Source organism: Capra hircus, chromosome 15, assembly GCF_001704415.2.
Source record: "Capra hircus breed San Clemente chromosome 15, ASM170441v1, whole genome shotgun sequence".
Lineage (NCBI taxonomy): Eukaryota > Metazoa > Chordata > Mammalia > Artiodactyla > Bovidae > Capra > Capra hircus.
The window spans coordinates 24,873,077-24,892,574 of NC_030822.1; the positions used below are offsets into that span (position 1 = coordinate 24,873,077).

Sequence of the window (19,498 nt, forward strand, 5' to 3'; positions counted from 1 at the left end):
ACTCTGTGTGACCCCATGGACTGCAGCACACCAGGCTTCCCTGTCTTATCACCAGCTCCCGGAGATTACTCAAACTCATGTCCATTGAGTCAGTGATGCCATCCAACCATCTCATCCTCTGGCATCCCCTTCTCCCCGCACCTTCATTCTTTCCCAGCATCAGGGTCTTTTCCAATGAGTTAGTTCTTTGCATCAGATAGCCAGAGTATTGGAGTTTCAGCTTCAACATCAGCCCTTCCAATGAATCTTCAGGACTGATTTCCTTTAGGATGGACTGGTTGGATCTCCTATAGTCCGAGGGACTCTCAAGAGTCTTCTCCAACATCACAGTTCAAAAGCATCAATTCTTCAGCTCTCGGCTTTCTTTACAGTCCAACTCTCACATCCATACATGACTACTGGAAAAACCATAGCTTTGACTAGATGGACCTTTGTTGGCAAATAATGTCTCTGCTTTTTAATATGCTGTCTAGGTCGGTCATAGCTTTTCTTCCAGGGAGCAAGCATCTTTTAATTTCATGGCTGCAGTCACCATCTGCAGTGATTTTGGAGTCCAGTAAACTAAAGTTTGTCACTGTTACCATTGCTTCCCCATCTATTTGCCATGAAGTGATGGGACCAGATGCCATGATCTTAGTTTTCTGAATGTTGAGCTTTAAGCCAACTTTTTCACTCTCCTCTTTCACTTTCATCAAGAGGCTTTTTAGTTCCTCTTCACTTTCTGCCATAAGGGTGGTGTCATCTGCATATCTGAGGTTATTGATATTTCTCCCGGCAATCTTGATTCCAGCTTGTGCTTCCTCCAGCCCAGCGTTTCTCATCATGTACTCTGCATATAAGTTAAATAAGCAGGGTGACAATACACAGCCTTGACGTGCTCCTTTCCCGACTTGGAACCAGTCTGTTGGTGCACGTTCTACCTGTGCTTTTTGACCTGCATACAGATAAGAGGCAGGTCAGGTGGTCTGGTATTCCCATCTCCTTCAGAATTTTCCACAGTTTGTTGTATTCCACACAAAGACTGGTGTAGTCAGTAAAGCAGAAATAGATGTTTTTCTGCAACTCTCTTGCTTTTTCAATGATCCAACACATGCTGGCAATTTGATCTCTGGTTCCTCTGCCTTTTCTAAATCCAGTTTGAACATCTGGAAGTTCACTGTTCACAAACAGTTGAAGCCTGTCTTGGAGAATTTTGAGCATTACTTTACTAGCGTGTGAGATGAGTGCATTTGTGCGGTAGTTTGAACATTCTTTGGCACTGCCTTTCTTTGGGATTGGAATGGAAACTGACCTTTTCCAGTCCTGTGGCCACTGCTGAGTTTTCCAAAGTTGCTGGCATATTGAGTGCAGCACTTTCACAGCATCATCTGTTAGGATTTGAAATAGCTCAACTGGAATTCCATCACCTCCACTAGCTTTGTTCATAGTGATGCTTTCCTAAGGCCCACTTGACTTTGCATTCCAGGATGTCTGGCTCTAGATGAGTGATACCATTGTGGTTATGAAGGTCTTTTGTGTATAGTTCTCCTGTGTATTCTTGCCACTTCCTCTTAATATCTTCTGCTTCTGTTAGGTCCATACCATTTCTGTCCTTCATTGTGCCCATCTTTGCAGGAAATGTTCCCTTGGTGTCTCTAGTTTTCTTGAAGAGTTCTCCAGTCTTTCCCATTCTGTTGTTTTCCTCTATTTCTTTGCATTGATCACTGAGGAAGGCTTTCTTATTTATCTCTCCTTGCTTTTCTTTGGAACTCTGCATTCAAATGTGTGTATCTTTCCCTTCTCCTTTGCGTTTAGCTTCTCTTCTTTTCTCAGCTATTTGTAAGGCTTCCTCAGACAACCATTTTGCCTTTAGGTTATTATAAGATATTGCCTATAATTGCCTCTGTTATATAGTAAATCCTTGCTGTTTATGTATTTTATATATAGTAGTATGTACCTATTAATATTAAACTTCACATCTTTCTCTCCCCCTGCTTTTCCCTTTGGTACCTATAGATTTGTTTTCTGTGTATTTCTGTTTTGTAAATATTGTGCTGGCCAAAAAATTTCATTTGGATTTTTCCATAACATTTTATGGAAAACCTGAATAAACCTTTTAACCAAACCAGTACATTCATTTGTATCATTTTTCAAGATTCTGCATATAAGTGGTATCATATGATATTTGTCTTTCTCAGTCTGTCTGTATTCACTTAGTGTGATAATCTCTAGGTCCATTCATGTTGCTACAAATGACATTATTTTATTTATTTTTATGGCTGAGTGATATCCCTTTGGTGTGTGTATACACGCAGACACACCACATCTTCTTTTTCCACTCATCTGTTGATGAACAATTTAGGTTGCTTCCACATCTTGGCTGTTGTAAATAGTGCTGCTGTGAACACTGGGATGCATTATCTTTTCAAATTTGAGTTTTCATGTGTTCTGGATATGTACTCAGGAGCAGAATTGCTGGCAACTCGATTTTTAATTAAGGAACTCCATATTGTTCTCCATAGTGGGAACACCAATTCTATTCTCCCCAACAGTGTAGAAGGGTTCCTTTCTCTCCACATCTTCTCTAGCGTTTATTTGTAGACTTTTTAATGATGGCCATTCTGATCAGTGTGAGGTTATACCTTATTGTAGTTTTGATTTTCATTTTTCTATAATTAATGATGTTGAACATCTTTTCATATACCTGCTGGCCATCTTTATATCTTTGGAGAATGTCTGTTTAGATTTTCTGCCCATTTTTTGATTTGGCTGTTTCTTTGGGTTTATATTAAGCTGTATGAGCTTTTTATATTTTTTTGAAATGAATTCCTCATTGGTTGTATCAGGTGCAAATATTTTCTCTCATTCTGTGGGTTGTCCTTTCATTTTGTTTATGATTTCCTTTGATGTACAAAAGGTTTTAAGTTTAAACAATTGCTTTTGCTTATTACTACATTTTGGTTAGTATTTCCATTACTGTAAAAGATGGATCTAAAAATATATTGCTGCAATTTATATCAAAGAGTATTCTACCTACATTTTCCTTTAAGAGTTTTTATAGTATCTTTCTTTACATTTAGGTCTTTAATCCATTTTGAGTTAATTTTTGTATATAGTGTCAGAGAATGGTCTAGTTTTATTTATCTACAGATAGTATCCAGTTTTCCCAGTACCACTTCTTGAAGAAATGTCTTCATTGTATAGTCTTCCCTCTTCTGTCATCAATTAATTGACCCTAGGTATCTTGGTTTATTCCTCAGCTCTATTCTGTTCTGATCCCAGTGCAGTATTGTTTCTGATTACTGTGGCTTTGTAGGATAGTCAGAAATCAGGGAGCATATTCCTTGAGCTCTGTTCTTTTTTCTCAAGGTTGTTTTGGCTATTCAGGGCCTTTTGTGCTTTCATATAAATTTAATTTTGTTGTTGTTCTTTGAAAAATGCCATTGGTAATTTGATAGGGATTGCATTGAATCTCTAGATTCCCTAAGGTAATATGGTGATTTTAACAATATTGATTCTTGCAATCAAAGAACACAGTATATCTTTCAATATGTTTGTGTCATTTTAGTATCTTTCATCAGTGTCTTATGCTTTTCAGAATACAGGTCTTTTGCCTCCTTAGGTAGGCTTATTCCTAGGTATTTTATTCTTTCTGATGAGATGGAAAGTGAGATTGTTTCCTTAATTCCACTTTCTCTGTTAATTCCTTGTTTGTGGATAGACATGCGACAGATTTTTGTATAATAATTTTGTGTCTGCAAGTTTACTGAATTCATTGAGCTCTAGTAGTTTTCTGGTATAATAGCATCTTGAGGGTTTTCTATGTATGGTATCTTGTCATTTGCAGTGACAGTTTATGTCTTCCTTTCCAATTCAAATGTTTCCTTTCCCCTTTTTTCTCTTTCATTTTCTTGTCTGATTACTGTGTCGAGGACTTCCAAACTGTGTTGAATGAAAGTGGCGAGAATGGACATCCTTGTTTTCTTCCTGATCTTTACCATTTTGTATGATGTTAACTGTGGGTTTGTCATTGAGTTCAGTTCTGTCACTCAGTTGTGTCTGACTCTGTGTGACCCCATGGACTGCAGCACACCAGGCTTCCCTGTCCATCACCAACTCCCAGAGCTTGCTCAAACTCATGTCCATTGAGTCGGTGATGCCATCCAACCATCTCATCCTCTGGCATCCCCTTCTCTCGCCTTCATTCTTTCTCAGCATCAGGGTCTTTTCCAATGAGTTGGTTCTTTGCATCAGGTAGCCAAAGTATTGGAGTTTCAGCTTTAGCATCAGCCCTTCCAGTGAATATTCAGGACTGATTTTCCTTTAGGATGGACTGGTTGGATCTCCTTGCAGTCCAAGGACTCTCAAGAGTCTTCGCCAACACCACAATTCAAAAGCATCAATTCTTTGGCATTCAGCTTTCTTTATGGTCCAACTATCACATCTATACATGACTACTGGAAAAACCGTAGCTTTGACTAGATGGACCTTTGTTGGCAAAGTAATGTCTCTGCTTTTTAATATGCTATCTAGGTTGGTCATAGCTCTTCTTCCAGGGAGCAAGCGTCTTTTAATTTCATAGGTGCAGTCACCATCTGCAGTGATTTTGAAGCCCCCCCAAATAAAGTTTGTCACTGTTTCCATTGTTTGCCCATCTATTTGCCATGAAGTGATGGGCGCAGATGCTGCCATCTTCATTTTTTGAATGTTGAGTTTTAAGCCAACTTTTCCACACTCCCCTTTCACTTTCATCAAGAGGCTCTTGATGAAAGGGTTTATCATGCACGGCCTTTATTATGTTGAAGGTATGTTCCCTCCATGCCCAGTTTCTAGAGGTTTTTTTTTTTTTGTCTTATAAGAGGATGTTTTATTTAATTGGAAGCTTTTTCTTCTTCTACTGAGATGATCATAAAGCTTTTATCATTTAATTTGTTAGTGGGGTGTATCAAATTGATTTGTGGATATTAAAAAGTCCTTGGATAGCTGGGAAAAGTATTACTTGATTATGATGTATGATCCTTAATTTTTAATTTAATCTATTTTTTATGGGGTATCGTTGATTTACAATGTTGTGTTAATTTCGAGTGTACAGCAAAGTGGTTTAGTTATACTATATATCCATTCTCTTTCCGATTCTTTCCCATATAAATTATTACACAGTTTTGGGTAAATTTCCCTGTGCTATACAGTAGGTGCTTGTTGATAGCTATTTTGAATATTCTAGTGTATATATTAATTAGGAGACTGTTAACCCCAGTCTCCTAATTTATCCCTCCCCCTATTCTTTCCCTTTTGGTAACCATAAGTTTGTTTTCAAAAGACTGTGAATCTGTTTCTGTTTTGTAAATAAGTTCATTTGTATCATCTTTTTTATTAGATTCCACATATAAGTGATATCATATATTTGTCTTTCTCAGTCTAACTTGCTTCGCTTGGAATTATAATCTCTAGGTTCATCCATGTTGCTTCAAATGGCGTTATTTCATTCTTTTATGTAGCTGAGTAATATCCCATTGTGTATATGTACTACTTCTTTTTTTATCCATTCATTTGTCAGTGGCGGAGAAGGCAATGGCACCCTACTCCCGTACTCTTGCCTGGAAAATCCCATGGACGGAGGAGCCTGGTAGGCTGCAGTCCATGGGGTCGCTAAGAGTCGGACATGACTGAGCGACTTCACTTTCACGTTTCACTTTCATGCATTGGAGAAGGAAATGGCAACCCATTCCAGTGTTCTTGCCTGGAGAATCCCAGGGATGGGGGATCCTGGTGGGATGCTATCTATGGGGTCGCACAGAGTGAGACGCAACTGAAGTGACTTAGCACCAGCAGCAGCAGCATTTGTCAGTGGGCATTTAGGTTGCTTCCGTGTCTTGCCTATTGTAAATAGTGCTGCAGTGAACACTGGGGTGCAAGTATCTTTGTAAATTATGGTTTTCCCTGATTATATGCCTGACAATGGGATTGGTAGGTCACATGCTTATATTTTTATTTTTTAAGAAAACTCCATGCTGTTTGTGTTTTTTTAAGAAACCTCCATACAGTTTACATTTCCACCAACAGGGTAGGAGGGTTTCCTTTTCTCCACACCCTCTCCAGCATTTATTGATAATGCATCAGCCTGTTGCTGATGGCCATTCCGACTGGTATTAGGTGATACCTCATTGTAGCTCTGATTTTGCATTTCTCTAATAATTAGTAATGCTGAATATCTTTTCATGTGCTTTTTTGGCCTTCTGTATGTCTTTTTTGGAGAAATGTCTATTGAGATCTTCCACTCATTTTTTTGATTGGTTTATTTATTTAGTTTTTGTTATTGAGCTAGATGAGCTGTTTATATATTTTGGCAATTAATCCCTTGATGGTCAATTTGCTTGCAAATATTTTCTCTCATTCTGTGTGGTTTTTTGTTGTTCATGATTACCTTTGCTGTGCAAAAGCTTTTAAGTTTATGTGCTTTTTCTTTCTTTTTATTTTCATTATTCTAGGAGGTGGATTGAAAAAAATCTTGCTGCAGTTTATGTCAGTGAGTGTTCTGCCTTTCTTTTCCTCTAAGAGTTTTATAGTATCCAGTCTTATATTTAGGTCTTTAATCCATTTTGAGTTTATTTTTGTATATGGTGTTAGAGACTGTTGTAATTTCATTCTTTTACATGTAGCTGTCAAGTTTTCCTGCCACCACTTACTAAATAGACTTTTTCTCCATTATATATTAAAGACTTTCTTTGTCATAGATTAATTGACCATAGGTGAGTGGGATTTCTGTCCTGTTCCATTGATCTGTAGTTCTGTTTTTGTTCCAGTAATATACTGCTTTTATTACTGTGACTTTGTGGTATAGTCTGAAGTCAAGGAGCCTGATTGCTCTAGCTGCATTTTTTTTTTATCAAGATTTCATTGACTCTTTGGGGTCTTTTGTATTTCCATACAATTTTAAAAATTATTTGATGTGGTTCTGTAAATAGCATCATTGATAATTTGATAGGGATTGAATTGAATCTGTGGATTGCTTTGGATAGTATAACATTTGGTCAATTCTTCCAATCCAACATTTGGATTCTTGGATTCTTCCAATCCAACAACATACTTTTGCTGTATCTTCCCCTCTCTGTGTCATCTTCAATTTCTTTCACCAGGTTCTTACAGTTTTCAGAGCAAAGGTCTTTTGGCTCCTTAGGAAAATTTACTCCTAGGTATTTTATTTCTTTTTGATGGAACAGTAAATGGGACTGCTTCCTGAATTTTTCTTTCTGATAGTTCATCATTAGTGCATAGAAATTCAAGTGATTTCTGTGTATTAATTTTGTATCCTGCAAATTTGCTGAATTTCTTGCTGAGCTCTAAGTAGTTTTCAGGTAGCACCTTTAGAGTTTTCTCCGTGTAGTCTTGTGTTGTCTGCAGTGACAGCTTTACTGCTTCTTTTCCAGTTGGGATTCGTTTGTTTTTCTTCTCTGATTACTATGGCTAGGACTTCCAAAACTCTGTTGAATAAAAGTGATGAGAGTGGTCATTCTTATCTTGTTCCTAATCTTAGAGGAAATGCTTTCAGCTTTTCACCGTTGGGTATGATGTTAGTTGTGGATTTATCATATATGACCTTTAGTATGTTGAGGTAGGTTCCCTCTAAGCACATTTTCTAGAGGTTTTTTTTTTTTTTTAATCATAAATGAATGTTGAATTTTATCAAATTATTTTTCTGCATCTATTAAGAAGCACCTACTCCAGTACTCTTGCCTGGAAAATCCCACGGACAGAGGAGCCTGGTGTGCTGCCGTCTATGGGGTTGCACAGAGTCAGACAGGACTGAGTGACTTCACTTTCACTTTTTACTTTCATGCATTGGAGAAGGAAATGGCAACCCACTCCAGGGTTCTTGCCTGGAGAATCCCAGGGACGGGGGAGCCTGGTGGGCTGCCGTCTGTGGGGTCGCACAGAGTTGGACATGACTGAAGTGACTTAGCAGCAGCAGCAGCAGCATTAAGATGATAATATGGTTGTTAGTTTTCAATTTAATGTAGTGTATCACTCTATTTGCAGTTATTGAAAAATTCTTGCATCTCTGGGATAATCTCACTTGATCATGGTGCATGATCCTTTTAATGTATTGCTGGATTTGGTTTGCTTATATTTTGATGAGGATTTTGCACTTATGTTCATCAATGATATTGGCCTGTAATTTATTTTTTGGTGGTATCTTTGTCTAGGTTTGTTATTCGGTGGCCTCATAGAATGAGTTTGGGAGGGTTCCTTCCCCTTCAGTTTTTTTGGAATAGTTTGAGAAGGATCAGTTTAACTCTTTTTTTACATGTTTGCTCAGTGGTAAAGAATCCGCCTGCCAATGCAGGAGACTTGGATTTGACCCCTGTGTTGGGAAGACCCTCTGGAGAAGGAAATGGCAACCCACTCCAGTATTTTCTTGCCTGAGAAATCCCATGGATAGAGGAGCCTGGTGGACTACAGTCCATGTGGTCACAAAAGAGGTGGACATGACTTAGTGACTAAACAACCGCAAATGTTTAATACTAAAGAATTCACCTGTGAATTCATCTTGTCTAGGCTTTTGTTTGTTGGGAGTTTTTAAATCATGGTTTCAATTTCAGTACTTGTGATTGATCTGTTCATGTTTTTTATTTCTTCTGGTTTAGTCTTGCAAGATTGTACCTAAGAATTTGTCCGTTTCTTCTAGGTTGTCCATTTTATTGACATACAGTTGCTTATAGTAGTCTCTTGTGATCCTTTGTATTTCTGTATTGTCAGTTGTGACTTCTTTTTCTTTTCTAATTTTATTGACTTCAGCCCTCTTTTTTTCCTTTTTCCTTCTTAAAAAATATTTATCTATTTCAGCATCAGTTCAGTTCAGCATGCCAGGTCTTTATTTCAGTATACAGGATCTTTAGTTGTGCTATGCAGACTCTTTAGTTGTGGCATACAAACTCAGCGTGTGGAATCTAGTTCCCCCAGCAAGTCTGCCTGTTGGGCGAGTGCGGAGTCTTTGCTGCTGGACCACCAGGGAAATCCCTCTCATTTTTCTTGATGAGTCTGGCTAAATCAATTTTATCTTTTCAAAGAACCAACTTTTAGTTTCATTGATCTTTTTTTAAATTGATTTCTTCATGTTTATTTCATTTATTTCTATTCTGATCTGTTGACTTTCTTTCCTTTGTGTTTTGTTTGTTGTTCTTTCTCCAGTTGCTTTAGGTGTAAGGTTAGGTTGTCTGAGATTTTTCTTGTTTCCTAAGGTACAGTTGTATTGCTGTGAACTTTGCTCTTACAACTGCTTTTGTTACGGCACAAAGCGTCAGAGGTTTTGGATCATCATATGTTTGTTTTTGTTTGTCTCTAGGTTTTTTTTTTCCCCCCCAAATTTCCTCTTTTATTTATTCAGTGATTCATTAGTTGTTTAGTAACATGTTGTTAGGCTTCACATATTTGTGTTTTTTTAGTTTCTTTCTTATAGTTGATTTCTAATCTCTTAGTGTTGTGGTTAGAAAAAATGCTTGATATGATTTCAGTTCTCTTAAACTTACTGAGGTTTGCTGTTTGGACTAGCATGTGATCTACCCTGGAGAATATTCCATGTGCTCTTGAGAAGAATGTGTAGCCTGATGCTCTCATAGGAATGTTTTATAAATATCAATTAAGGCTGTCTGGTCTAATATATCTTTAATTGTCTGTGTATCCTTATTGATTTTCTGTCTGGATGATCTGTTCAGTGATAGAGGTGGAGTTTCAAAGTCCCCACTATTATTGTGTTACTGTTGACTTCTCCTTTTGTAGCTATTAACAGTTGCCTTATATGTTAAGGTGCACCTATTTTGGGTGCATATGTATTTTCCATTGTTATATCTTACTTCTGGGATTGATGTAGTATCCTTCTTTGTCTTTTGTAGTATCCTTCTTTGAGTCTTTAATTTTAAAGCCTGTTTTGTCTGATATGAGTATTGCTACTCTGGCTCTCTTTTGATGTCCATTTGCATGGAATATGTTTTTCCATTCCCTCACTTTCAGTCTGTGTGCGTCTCTGATTCTGAAATGAGTATTTTGTAGGCATCATACGTATGCTTCTTGTTTTTGTATCCATTGAGCCACTGTGTGTCTTTTGGTTGAAGCATTTTATCTACTTACATTTAAGGTAACTATTGATATATATGTTTTTATTGCCATTTTGTTAATTGTTTTTATTTTTGTAGGTCTTTTCCTCCCTTTTCTTGTGATTTGATGACTGTTTTTAGTGTTTTCTTTGAAATTCCATCTTATTTCTTGCGTGTATATCTATTATGCATTTTTGGTTTGCAGTTACCATGAAGTTTTTATATAGCAGTCTTTTTTAAGTTACTGGATTCTTAATTTCATATGCATTTAAAAAACCCTGCATTTATACTCTTCCCTCATGATTACGGCTGTTGATGTAATATTTTACATCTAATTGTTTTTTGTATCCCTTAACTGCTTATTGTGGATACAGATGACTTTATTACTCCTGTCTTGTAACCTCACTACTAACTTTGTGAATGGATTCTTATCTTTACTGTATGTTTGTCTCTACCGATGAGGCTTTTCATTTTGTAATTTTCTTGATTCTAGTAGTGGTCTTTTCTTTTTTGCCTGGAGGAGTTTCTTTAACATTTGTTGTAATGCTGGTTTGGTAGTGCTGAATTCTCTTAACTTTAGCTGGACTGAAAAGCTTTTGATTTTGCCATCTAATCTGAATGAGAGCTTTGCTGGGTATAGCATTCTTGATTGTAGGTTTTTCCCTTTCATTACTTTAAATATATCATGACACTCCCTTCTGGCCTGCAGAATTTCTGCTGAAAACACAGCTGATAGCCTTATAGGAGTTCCTTTGTATGTTATTTGCTACTTTTAATATTCTGTCTTTAATATTTGGTGTTTTGATTACAATGTGTTTTGGTGTGTTCCTCTAGGTTTATCCTGTGGGACAACTCCATTTTCTGGGCTTGCGTGACATCTTTCTTTCTGAGGTTAGGGAAGTTTTCAGCTATTACATCTTCAAATATTTTCTCTGGCCCTTTCTATCTTATCCTCCAGTGACCCCTATAATATGAGTAGTTGTATGCTTGCTGTTGTCCCAGATGTCTGTTTAGTGGCAGTGATTTTCGCTACTCAGTCTTCCAGCTCACGAATTCATTTTTCCATATCATTTAGAGTACTGTTGATTCCTTCTAGTGTATTTTTTTATTTCAATTATTATATTCTTCATCTCTGTTCAGCTGTTCTTTATATTTTCTCTTTGTTAAAAGAATTCTGACTTCTCTCTCCCTCTGTGCATCCATTTTCTTCCCAATTCTTTCCCTCATCTTTACTATCCTACTGTGAACTTTTTCTCAGGTAGATTGCTGGTCTCCTCTTCACTTAGTTCTTCTTTGGGGGTTTTATCTTTTTCCTTCATCTGGAACATATTCCTGTGGTGTCTCATTTTGTCTATGTTGGTATTTGTATTTTTGTGTATGTGGCAGCTTTGTTACCTTTCTGGACTTTGGAGTAGTGGCCTTTCATGTTCCAGCAGTGCCCTCTCCTCTTGTTACCTAAGCCATATACCTGCATAGGCCCTTCTGTTGTGGCAGGCTGACTGTGAGTGGTCTGATAGGCCTGGTTGGCTGCTAGTCTAGTTGGTTGCCAGGCACTACCTTGTGTGAATGCTGCTGGCTACTCGTTAGTGTCAGCTGGTCATGAGGCAGCTGTTGCAGAACCCTAGGGAGTGCTGGGGGTAGTGCTGGCTCACTGTTGGGTAGAGATAGTATCCTGCAGACTCTGGGGCTCTTGCCCACCTATTGGCAGGTGAGGCCAGATCCTGGGGTTAGTACAGGACCACTGGCAGGCAGAGCTGTGTCCTAGAGCTCGGTCCAGGGCCCAGGGATCCCAGAGCTCATTTTAGATGATTGTTGTTGGAGGCTGGTTCCTGACACAGTTGGATATGGGGCCTGGGTGTCCCAAAGGTTGTTGGCCTGCTCGTGGGCAGTTCCAGTGCCCAGCTGGTCCCAGGGTAGGGTCTGACCTGCTGTTGCTGGGACTCAGTGTGCAAGCTGTGGTATTATAGTTTTTTGCTTCTGGTGTCTGCCCTCCTGGTGGTCAAGAGGCTTGTGTGAGCTTCTCAGTGCAAAGGGCCCAGACCCAGCTCTTGGCACCCTGGTGAGGAAATCTGTGTTTAGGGCCTTGTCTGGTGGTGACTGTGAGCTCAGGAAGTCTTTAAGCAGCCTGTTTGTGTATGAGGCTGTGTCTCTGTTCAGTTAGTTGTTTGGCCTAAGGCATCCTACAAACTGTTGGGTGGGTCCAGGTCTTGGCGATAGTGAGCCAACGTGGCAGCCACCATCAGCTCATGCAGCTGAATGCCCCAGCTATGCCTGTCACCAGTGTCCATGTCCTTAGGGTGAGTCACAGCCACCTCATGCCTGCCTAGAGGACTCTCCAAGACCAGTAGGTAGGTCTGGCCCAAGCTAATTTCAGATTACTGCTTTTGCCCTGGGTTCCATTGTACATGATATTTTGTATGTGCCCTTTAAAAATGAAATCTCTTTTCCACCAGTTCTGTGGGGCTTCTGCAAGTAAGCCCACTGACCTTGAAAGCCAAATGCTCTCGGCACTTGTCTTCCTAGTGCTGGACTGCGAGGCTTACATGGGGCTCAGATCTCTCATTCCTGTGAGAGAGCCCCTGCAGTATACTTATTCTCTACTTTGTGGGTTGCCCATCCTCAGGGGCAATATGAGTCTGTCCCTCCTACCTGTCTGATTATGGTTCCTTCTTTGTGTCTTTAGGTTCCAGCCTTTTTCATCTGCAGTTGTTCTGTAGAGAGTTGTGGTTTTGGGTGTACTGGTGGTGCAGAGGTAAAAGCATTTGCCTGCAATGTGGGAGACCTGAGTTCGATCCCTGGGTCGGGAAGATCCCCTGGAGAAGGAAATGGCAAACCACTCCAGTATTCTTGCCTGGAGAATCCCATGGACGGAGGAGCCTGGTGGGCTACAGTCCATGGGTGGCAGAGAGTCGGACACGACTGAGCGACTTCACTTCACTTCAGTTCACTTCATGAGAAAAGGTGAGCCCAGGGCCTTTCTACTCCATCGTCTTGCCCACTCTCTTCAGTCATAGCATTCTTAAGGCTTTTTCATTTATTTTCAGAATTCATTTGTTAAGGCCCCAGACGCTTAATTTTCTTCCTTCAATCTTAAGTTTTAACGTTACTGATTCCATTGTTTAGTTTGTTGTTGTTCAGTTGCTAAGTCCTACTCTTTGTGTCCCCATGAACTGCAGCACGCTGGGCTTCTTCTGTCCTCACTCTCCCTGAGTTTGCTCAAACTCATGTCCATTGAGTCAGTGGTGCCATCCAACCATCTCATCCTCTGTTGCTGCCTTCTCTCTTGCCCTCAGTTTCTCCCAGCATCAGGGTCTTTTCCAATGAATTGGCCCTTCGCATCAGGTGGCCAAAGTATTGGAGTTTCAGCTTCAGCATCACTCCTTCCAGTGAATATTTAAGACTTGATTTCCTTTGGAATTGACTAGTTTGATCTCCTTGCTGTCCGAGGGACTCTCAAAGCCTTCTCCAGCACCACAGTTCAAAAGCATCAGTTCTTTGGCACTCAGCCTTCTTTACGGTCCAACTCTCACATCTATACATGACTACTGGAATTATTAATTTTGTACCTTTCTAAATAATTGTTCACACTGAGAAATCTGCTTTTCTTCATTTCACACAAATGCATACATATATACACACTTATGTATATACCTGAAATATCTTAACTTTGTGGAGAACTTGGAAATATTCTAATTTTTTTTAAAGCTAGTCATAACCCATGCATTAATTGTAGAATCAGTTTTGCAAAACACTGATCTAGTGAATCAGTGGTATTGTGGAGCCCAGTTTATGTCATTTAGCTTTATCTCCAGCCTCACTAGAAGTCACTTGTTATCCTAAGAAAAGGAGGGTCACTTCAAACCATTTTTAGAGTCAGCATACCATAAATGAATGTAATTAAATTACAGAAATTATAAGAAACTCTGAGCTTTGGAGTAACATGGAACTAGGCTGAAATTCTAGTCTTGCTGTTCTAAATCTGTGACCTTGGAAAAGTTACTTCTCTGAGCCCCAGTCTCTTCATCTATAAGCCAGGTGTTAGACAATATTAGAGTGGTTAAAAGCATAAATTCTTGAGTCGTACATCCTGGATTCAAAACTAAGATCTTGGATATTTAGCCTCTCTCTGCTGGATTATCAGTGAAAGGGGAGAGTGACATTTACCTCATAGTGTTTTAGGAACTAAGTGAACAGCAGGATGTGGCCTAATATATAGAAATCACTTTGTAAAAGTTAGTTGTAATTCTGAAGCAGTTAAAGTATGTTAGCATGAATCTTAACTGTATCAGTCATCCCAGAGACATCATAACATACAGATAAATTACTTACTTTGGTATAAACTTATTTTGATCTATTGTGGTAGTCACATTTTTTTTATGCCTTTCCTTTTGTTTTAATTTTCTAAGTCATGCTTCCCTTACTTTTCTGTTCTTATTTACTGTATTCTCTGATTTATTTATAAATCATATCATTAAAATCTCAGATTTTTAACCACAAGGAACAGTTCATCTCAGATCCCTAATAAAAGATGAAGGCCAGAGAGCAGCTTTGCCAATGCTTTAGTTAGTGACGAAGCTGGGACTGGATCCTGGTTCTTTTGACTTCCAACTTAATAAATATTTTTTCCACAGTACCGAGGTGCATTTTAGAAATAAATAGGTCAGACTCAGTATTTAATTTTAAGTGTACACTGGCTTTCATATATTCTTCCTTGAAATCTTAAAATTTAAAGGTAGTTAAATCATTAAAAAGTTCATCACCTTTCATAAATTTGATTTTAGCAGCATTTTTTTTTGTTTTTCATGTCCCTGTAAGATTAACGCATCAAAATTATGTTTATAGTATTTATATTTGTAACTGTTGAAGTGATAAAAATAGTAAATATTTCACATTAGTATTGTGAAAAACTAGTATATTTTTGTAGGGTATATAAATTTTATTTAAATTTTTATTATTAAAAAAAATATTTAGCAGACTGACCGAAATTCTTTATGGCCTTTGGATAATTTTTGTTTTTAACATTTGCTTTAACATTTTAGTACAGTCTATTCTAAACTATAAAAGTTATCTAATTTGTGAATAATCCAGGTTTGTTTGTTTTTTTCCCGTCATCCTGCTTTTGCCCTTTGTATTCATCAGTGCTTAATGAAGGAAAAGAGCAGGATATAGAGTTGGTGAGACTCAGAAACTCAGTCTTTCTGATTGTTACCTTAGTCGGCAAAAGTTATTAAAATAAAAAGTCCATGTTTAGGATCCTCTTTGGATTTTGGTTTCCTGTAATCAAGTGTTTACTCTGTGGGAAGATGTATAATTCTGTTGAAATTCAGTGGTGTACCAGAAGACGACATAGGGCCTTATGAGAGAAGGCTCCAGCAGTGTCTGGTAGAAACTTGCTTTGGTGGTAAACAGATGGAGGCCTTTAGGGTGGGAAATTCTGAGAGGGGCCAGCCTTGGAAGGAGGGTTGTTTCTCAGAATGTGATGTGTATTCTGAGGTGGCAAATTGCTTGCACAGATACTCTGAGATTAGAGCACTGTTTGGGTCAATGGCAGCATTTTCTAGATACTTTTGACCCTTCCTTCATCTTTAATTCTTACATCAACATTAGAATTTGTGAACCGTAAAATCAGAATACAAAGTCTGATTTTTTTCCCTTACTTTTGAGCTTAATTATATGAAGAATCTGAAAAGGTTCGTAAAAGTAATCAACCCTGTTTTTAGTTGTATACTTAAATCATTACTTTTCTTGATGATAAAATTTAAGACTTTTTTGGAAAATGTGGTTGTCAAATCTATATCTGGCTTATCATACACATAGAAGTATATCCCTCCCTTATTTCCTGACCCAAGTCCAGACTCGTATATATCTCCTTCTGACTCACATACTGTGGCAACCTCCTAGTCTGTCTCCCTCAGAATAGGTCTGATCCCTTCAAATGCAGTTTTCAGCCTTTATCATGGAGAGTTCCGAATCATTCCGTTTGCGAAGTATTCCTACTCCCCAGTGTTTTCTTTACTCTGCCTGTCTCAGAAGACCTTTTCCTGTCTAGTTAGGATTAATACCACACTCTGATTTTCTAGTCTTCACTCCTCCCCTTTATAGTCAAGCCATTTCCTCATTGTTCCTCTCATGGTGCTTTTTTTTTTTCTTTTACTACTTTGGACCATACTCTCTCCTCTCATCTTCCTTTTCCTTTTCTAAGCTCTTATTCTACACAGTACCTCACAACACAGCACTTAATTCTTTTGTGTATACAGAATCAGATTAGGTCAGAGACTTCTGGAATTTCATCCCTGCTATCTTTAGAGTAGGTGCTCCATTAAAAAAATAAATAAGTGAATAATCAAGGGATAGCAGCCACAGAGGTAATGAAGAATCCTTTAAAAACCAAGGTGGATATTTTACTTGGGGGGTAGGGGAGTACAGAGTTGAAAAGTTGGAAGACTGAATGAGTGAGGACAGTTGTTACCTATGCTGAAGGATTTGGGGATGAGATCATGGAAGACAGGTATCCTGAGACCAGTTGTTCTAAAATGCGTGAGATATATTCTTGGTGTCAGGTTTTATCTTCATTTCATTTAACACACTGGAATTGTCTGAGAGTTGAAAAATTGTCCTTCCCACTGCCACCCATTGCTGAGGTAGGTAGGTCCTTGGGAAAGGGGGGCATGGGGATGGGGAGCGAGGTCCAGTGAAAGACATGTAAAAGTATCCAATTGCCGGTATCTATGGAGAGAGAAGGAAAATAACTGGTAATTATGGTAGTAGAGTCCTAGGAGTCTAGTTTGAACAGCATTCTCAACTAATGCAGTAATTTAACTGCTGAGTGACGGAGTGGTGGCATTCAGCTTGTAGTTTTATTTGGCCATACTTCCCACATTCTTTCTCCTGAGGAAATGCCCAAACGTGTAGATTCGAGTGACAGCAAGGCAGTTAAATAATCTAGGATATGAATGTGGTTTTGTTTTACACTCCAACAGCTATAAAATCAATGAACGAAAATCTGGATCCTTTTTTTTCACTCCCTTTAAAAAATTGAATGGGTTCTTTACATTTCTTCTTTGGCATAACTCTGAATTAAAAGTTTAATTTAGGGATTATTTAATTCCTATCCTTTATCTTCATCAAGAATCTAGAAGCTTTTTATAACTGTAAAAAAGTTGCAATTCTCTTGAGCTTCTGCCAGTAGCATAAAGTGATGCCAAAATTTATGTGTGGGAAAGTTGATTTCAATGAGGGTAATTTAGCTGAAGTTTAGTCTAAGAAACTAGTGTTTTGCTGCCAAGCAATTATTTGCATTTCTAAAAAATGACTTATACTTTTTACCAGTGCTTTCCTTTCATCATAAACTAGTTACTTAAGTAAGTTATTGTCACTAATGGCATATTTCTATAAAGGAAACTATATTCTTGTTTAATTTGGTTAACCTCAGACTTTTATTTTTAATATGCAAGGTTGAATACTTCTATTAAATGTTGCCTTTTGTTTGAATAAAATCCATAGGAATTAAATCAACAGCTAGAAAAAAAGAAAGAAGTGGAAGACCGTGAAAAGAGAAAGATAATTGCTGAAGAAAAGCACAAGGAATGGGTTCAGAAGAAGAATGAACAGGTAAGGAGAAAAAAGGGCACACACGTACTGTATCTCGCTTATAGTCTTCATCCTATTACTCCTAGTCATTACCTATGTGTTTCTCACTTTCTCTTAGATTTTTTCTTTTCTGGCCTAGTTTCTGCCCCCTTTCCACCCCACCCCAGCCCTCTCCCCACCAAGGGACAGCTATCAGATCTTTTGTCCTTTGCTCTCTGCTCTCTCTCCCTTTTCCATCATGTGGCTTCCATTTGGATGCGGTTGCAGGTAGTCATGAAGTCTGTTATCTCCAGACCTGGCCTCCAAGAGCATTGGATTTTCGTTTCTTCAGTAGGTAGGCACCTCTGGGCCTGCAAATCTAAAACAACCCATTTTTATCCATTCTCCTCTGACAGAACCATCGTCCTGACTCCTTGATTTCTGATCTTAGTGTAATTTCTCATCACCAAGACGTAATTGGAATTCTCTTGTTTCTAATTGTCCATGCCTTTCCTTTACGATCATCTCTCTCCTGTTTGTGCTTTCTTCTTGTCTAGACTCATTTTATTTTCCAGTTTATTTATTGTTCATTTGCTTCCCTAGTGGCTCAGATGGTAATGAATCTGCCTGCAATGCAAGAAACTTGGGTTGGATCCCTGAGTCAGGAAGATCCCCTGGAGAAGGGAACGGCTACCCACTCCAGTATTCTTGCCTGAAGATTCCATGGACAGAGGAGCCTGTGGGCTACAGTCCATGGTGTCTCAGATTCGGATATGACTGAGACTTCACTTCATTGTTTATTTCCCATACTGGAATGTAAGCCTCATAAGGGCAGGGGTTTGTGCCTCTTTGTTCAATTATCCAGCAGATAAATCAGTACCTTGATGCTTAAAAGCCACCCAAGATTTGACTTCATCCTTTGTATCCTTTGCAGAGAAATCTTGCCAAAAAGCCAAATGTCATTCCTCAGTTCACAAATACATCTTTTGTCATTCCCTACTCTCCTCTGAATAATGTTTGAACTGCTGTGGCCCGGCTGGTTAAATACCTTCTGCTCTCTGAACCGTGTCTCCTTCACCTGTGCTATTCTTCCTTCCACGCTATCTGCCTCTGACTGGCATCTTTGGGGAGCACATTCAGGATAAGCATGGCCCATCTTCTTGGTGTATTAGTTTTGCTGGAAAATATTGAGAAGAAAAACCTTATTTTTATGCTAAAGCAAGCACAGATATTTGATAGTATAGAACATAAATTTTATGGTATTTTTAAAATACACAATAGAATTCAAAGAAATATTGGGCTTTGGATTGTGCTCCCAGGCCCTAGGAATATGTGTTCACAAGAACTTTTGAGAACATTTCTGTTCTATTTCTCACCTTTTTTAATAATTATCTCCTCAATGTGGGATCTCATCACATTTTCCCCCCTACCTTTGGTGGCTCAGATGATAAAGAATCTGCCTGCAGTGCAGGAGACCCGTATTCAGTCCCTGGGTTGGGAAGTTCCCCTGTAGAAGGAAGTGGCAACCCACTCCAGTATTCTTGCCTGGAGAATTCCGTGGACAGAGGCACCTGGTCCATGGGGTCACAAACAGTTGGAAATGACTGAGCGATTTTCACTCAACCTCCTTTTGTTATCCAACTCCAAGTATTTCCTACATGAAGTGTTCTCTGATCACATACTGGAAATTCTTTTCTTCTCTGAATCCTTGTTTAATTGACATCACTTTATCATATACTGCCATGTGTTATGTATATATTTTGTGGCTGCTTTTATTATGCATATGTCTTAACTTCTCATGTAATTTTAAGACTCTTCAGGATAGGAGTTATTTTTTAGCTGGTTCCCCCTCTTTTTAA

The 19,498-nt window shown here is 38.6% G+C and overlaps 1 protein-coding gene across 1 annotated transcript in view; it reads left to right on the top strand.

Moving 5' to 3' along the window:
- Window positions 1-19,498, top strand: part of CCDC34 (coiled-coil domain containing 34) — a 45,255-nt gene that overhangs the window by 8,056 nt on the left and 17,701 nt on the right. The window contains exon 3 of the mRNA XM_005690022.3: window positions 17,574-17,681. Within this exon, the coding sequence (XP_005690079.2) occupies window positions 17,574-17,681 (108 nt within the window). The remainder of the gene's footprint in view (window positions 1-17,573; window positions 17,682-19,498) is intronic.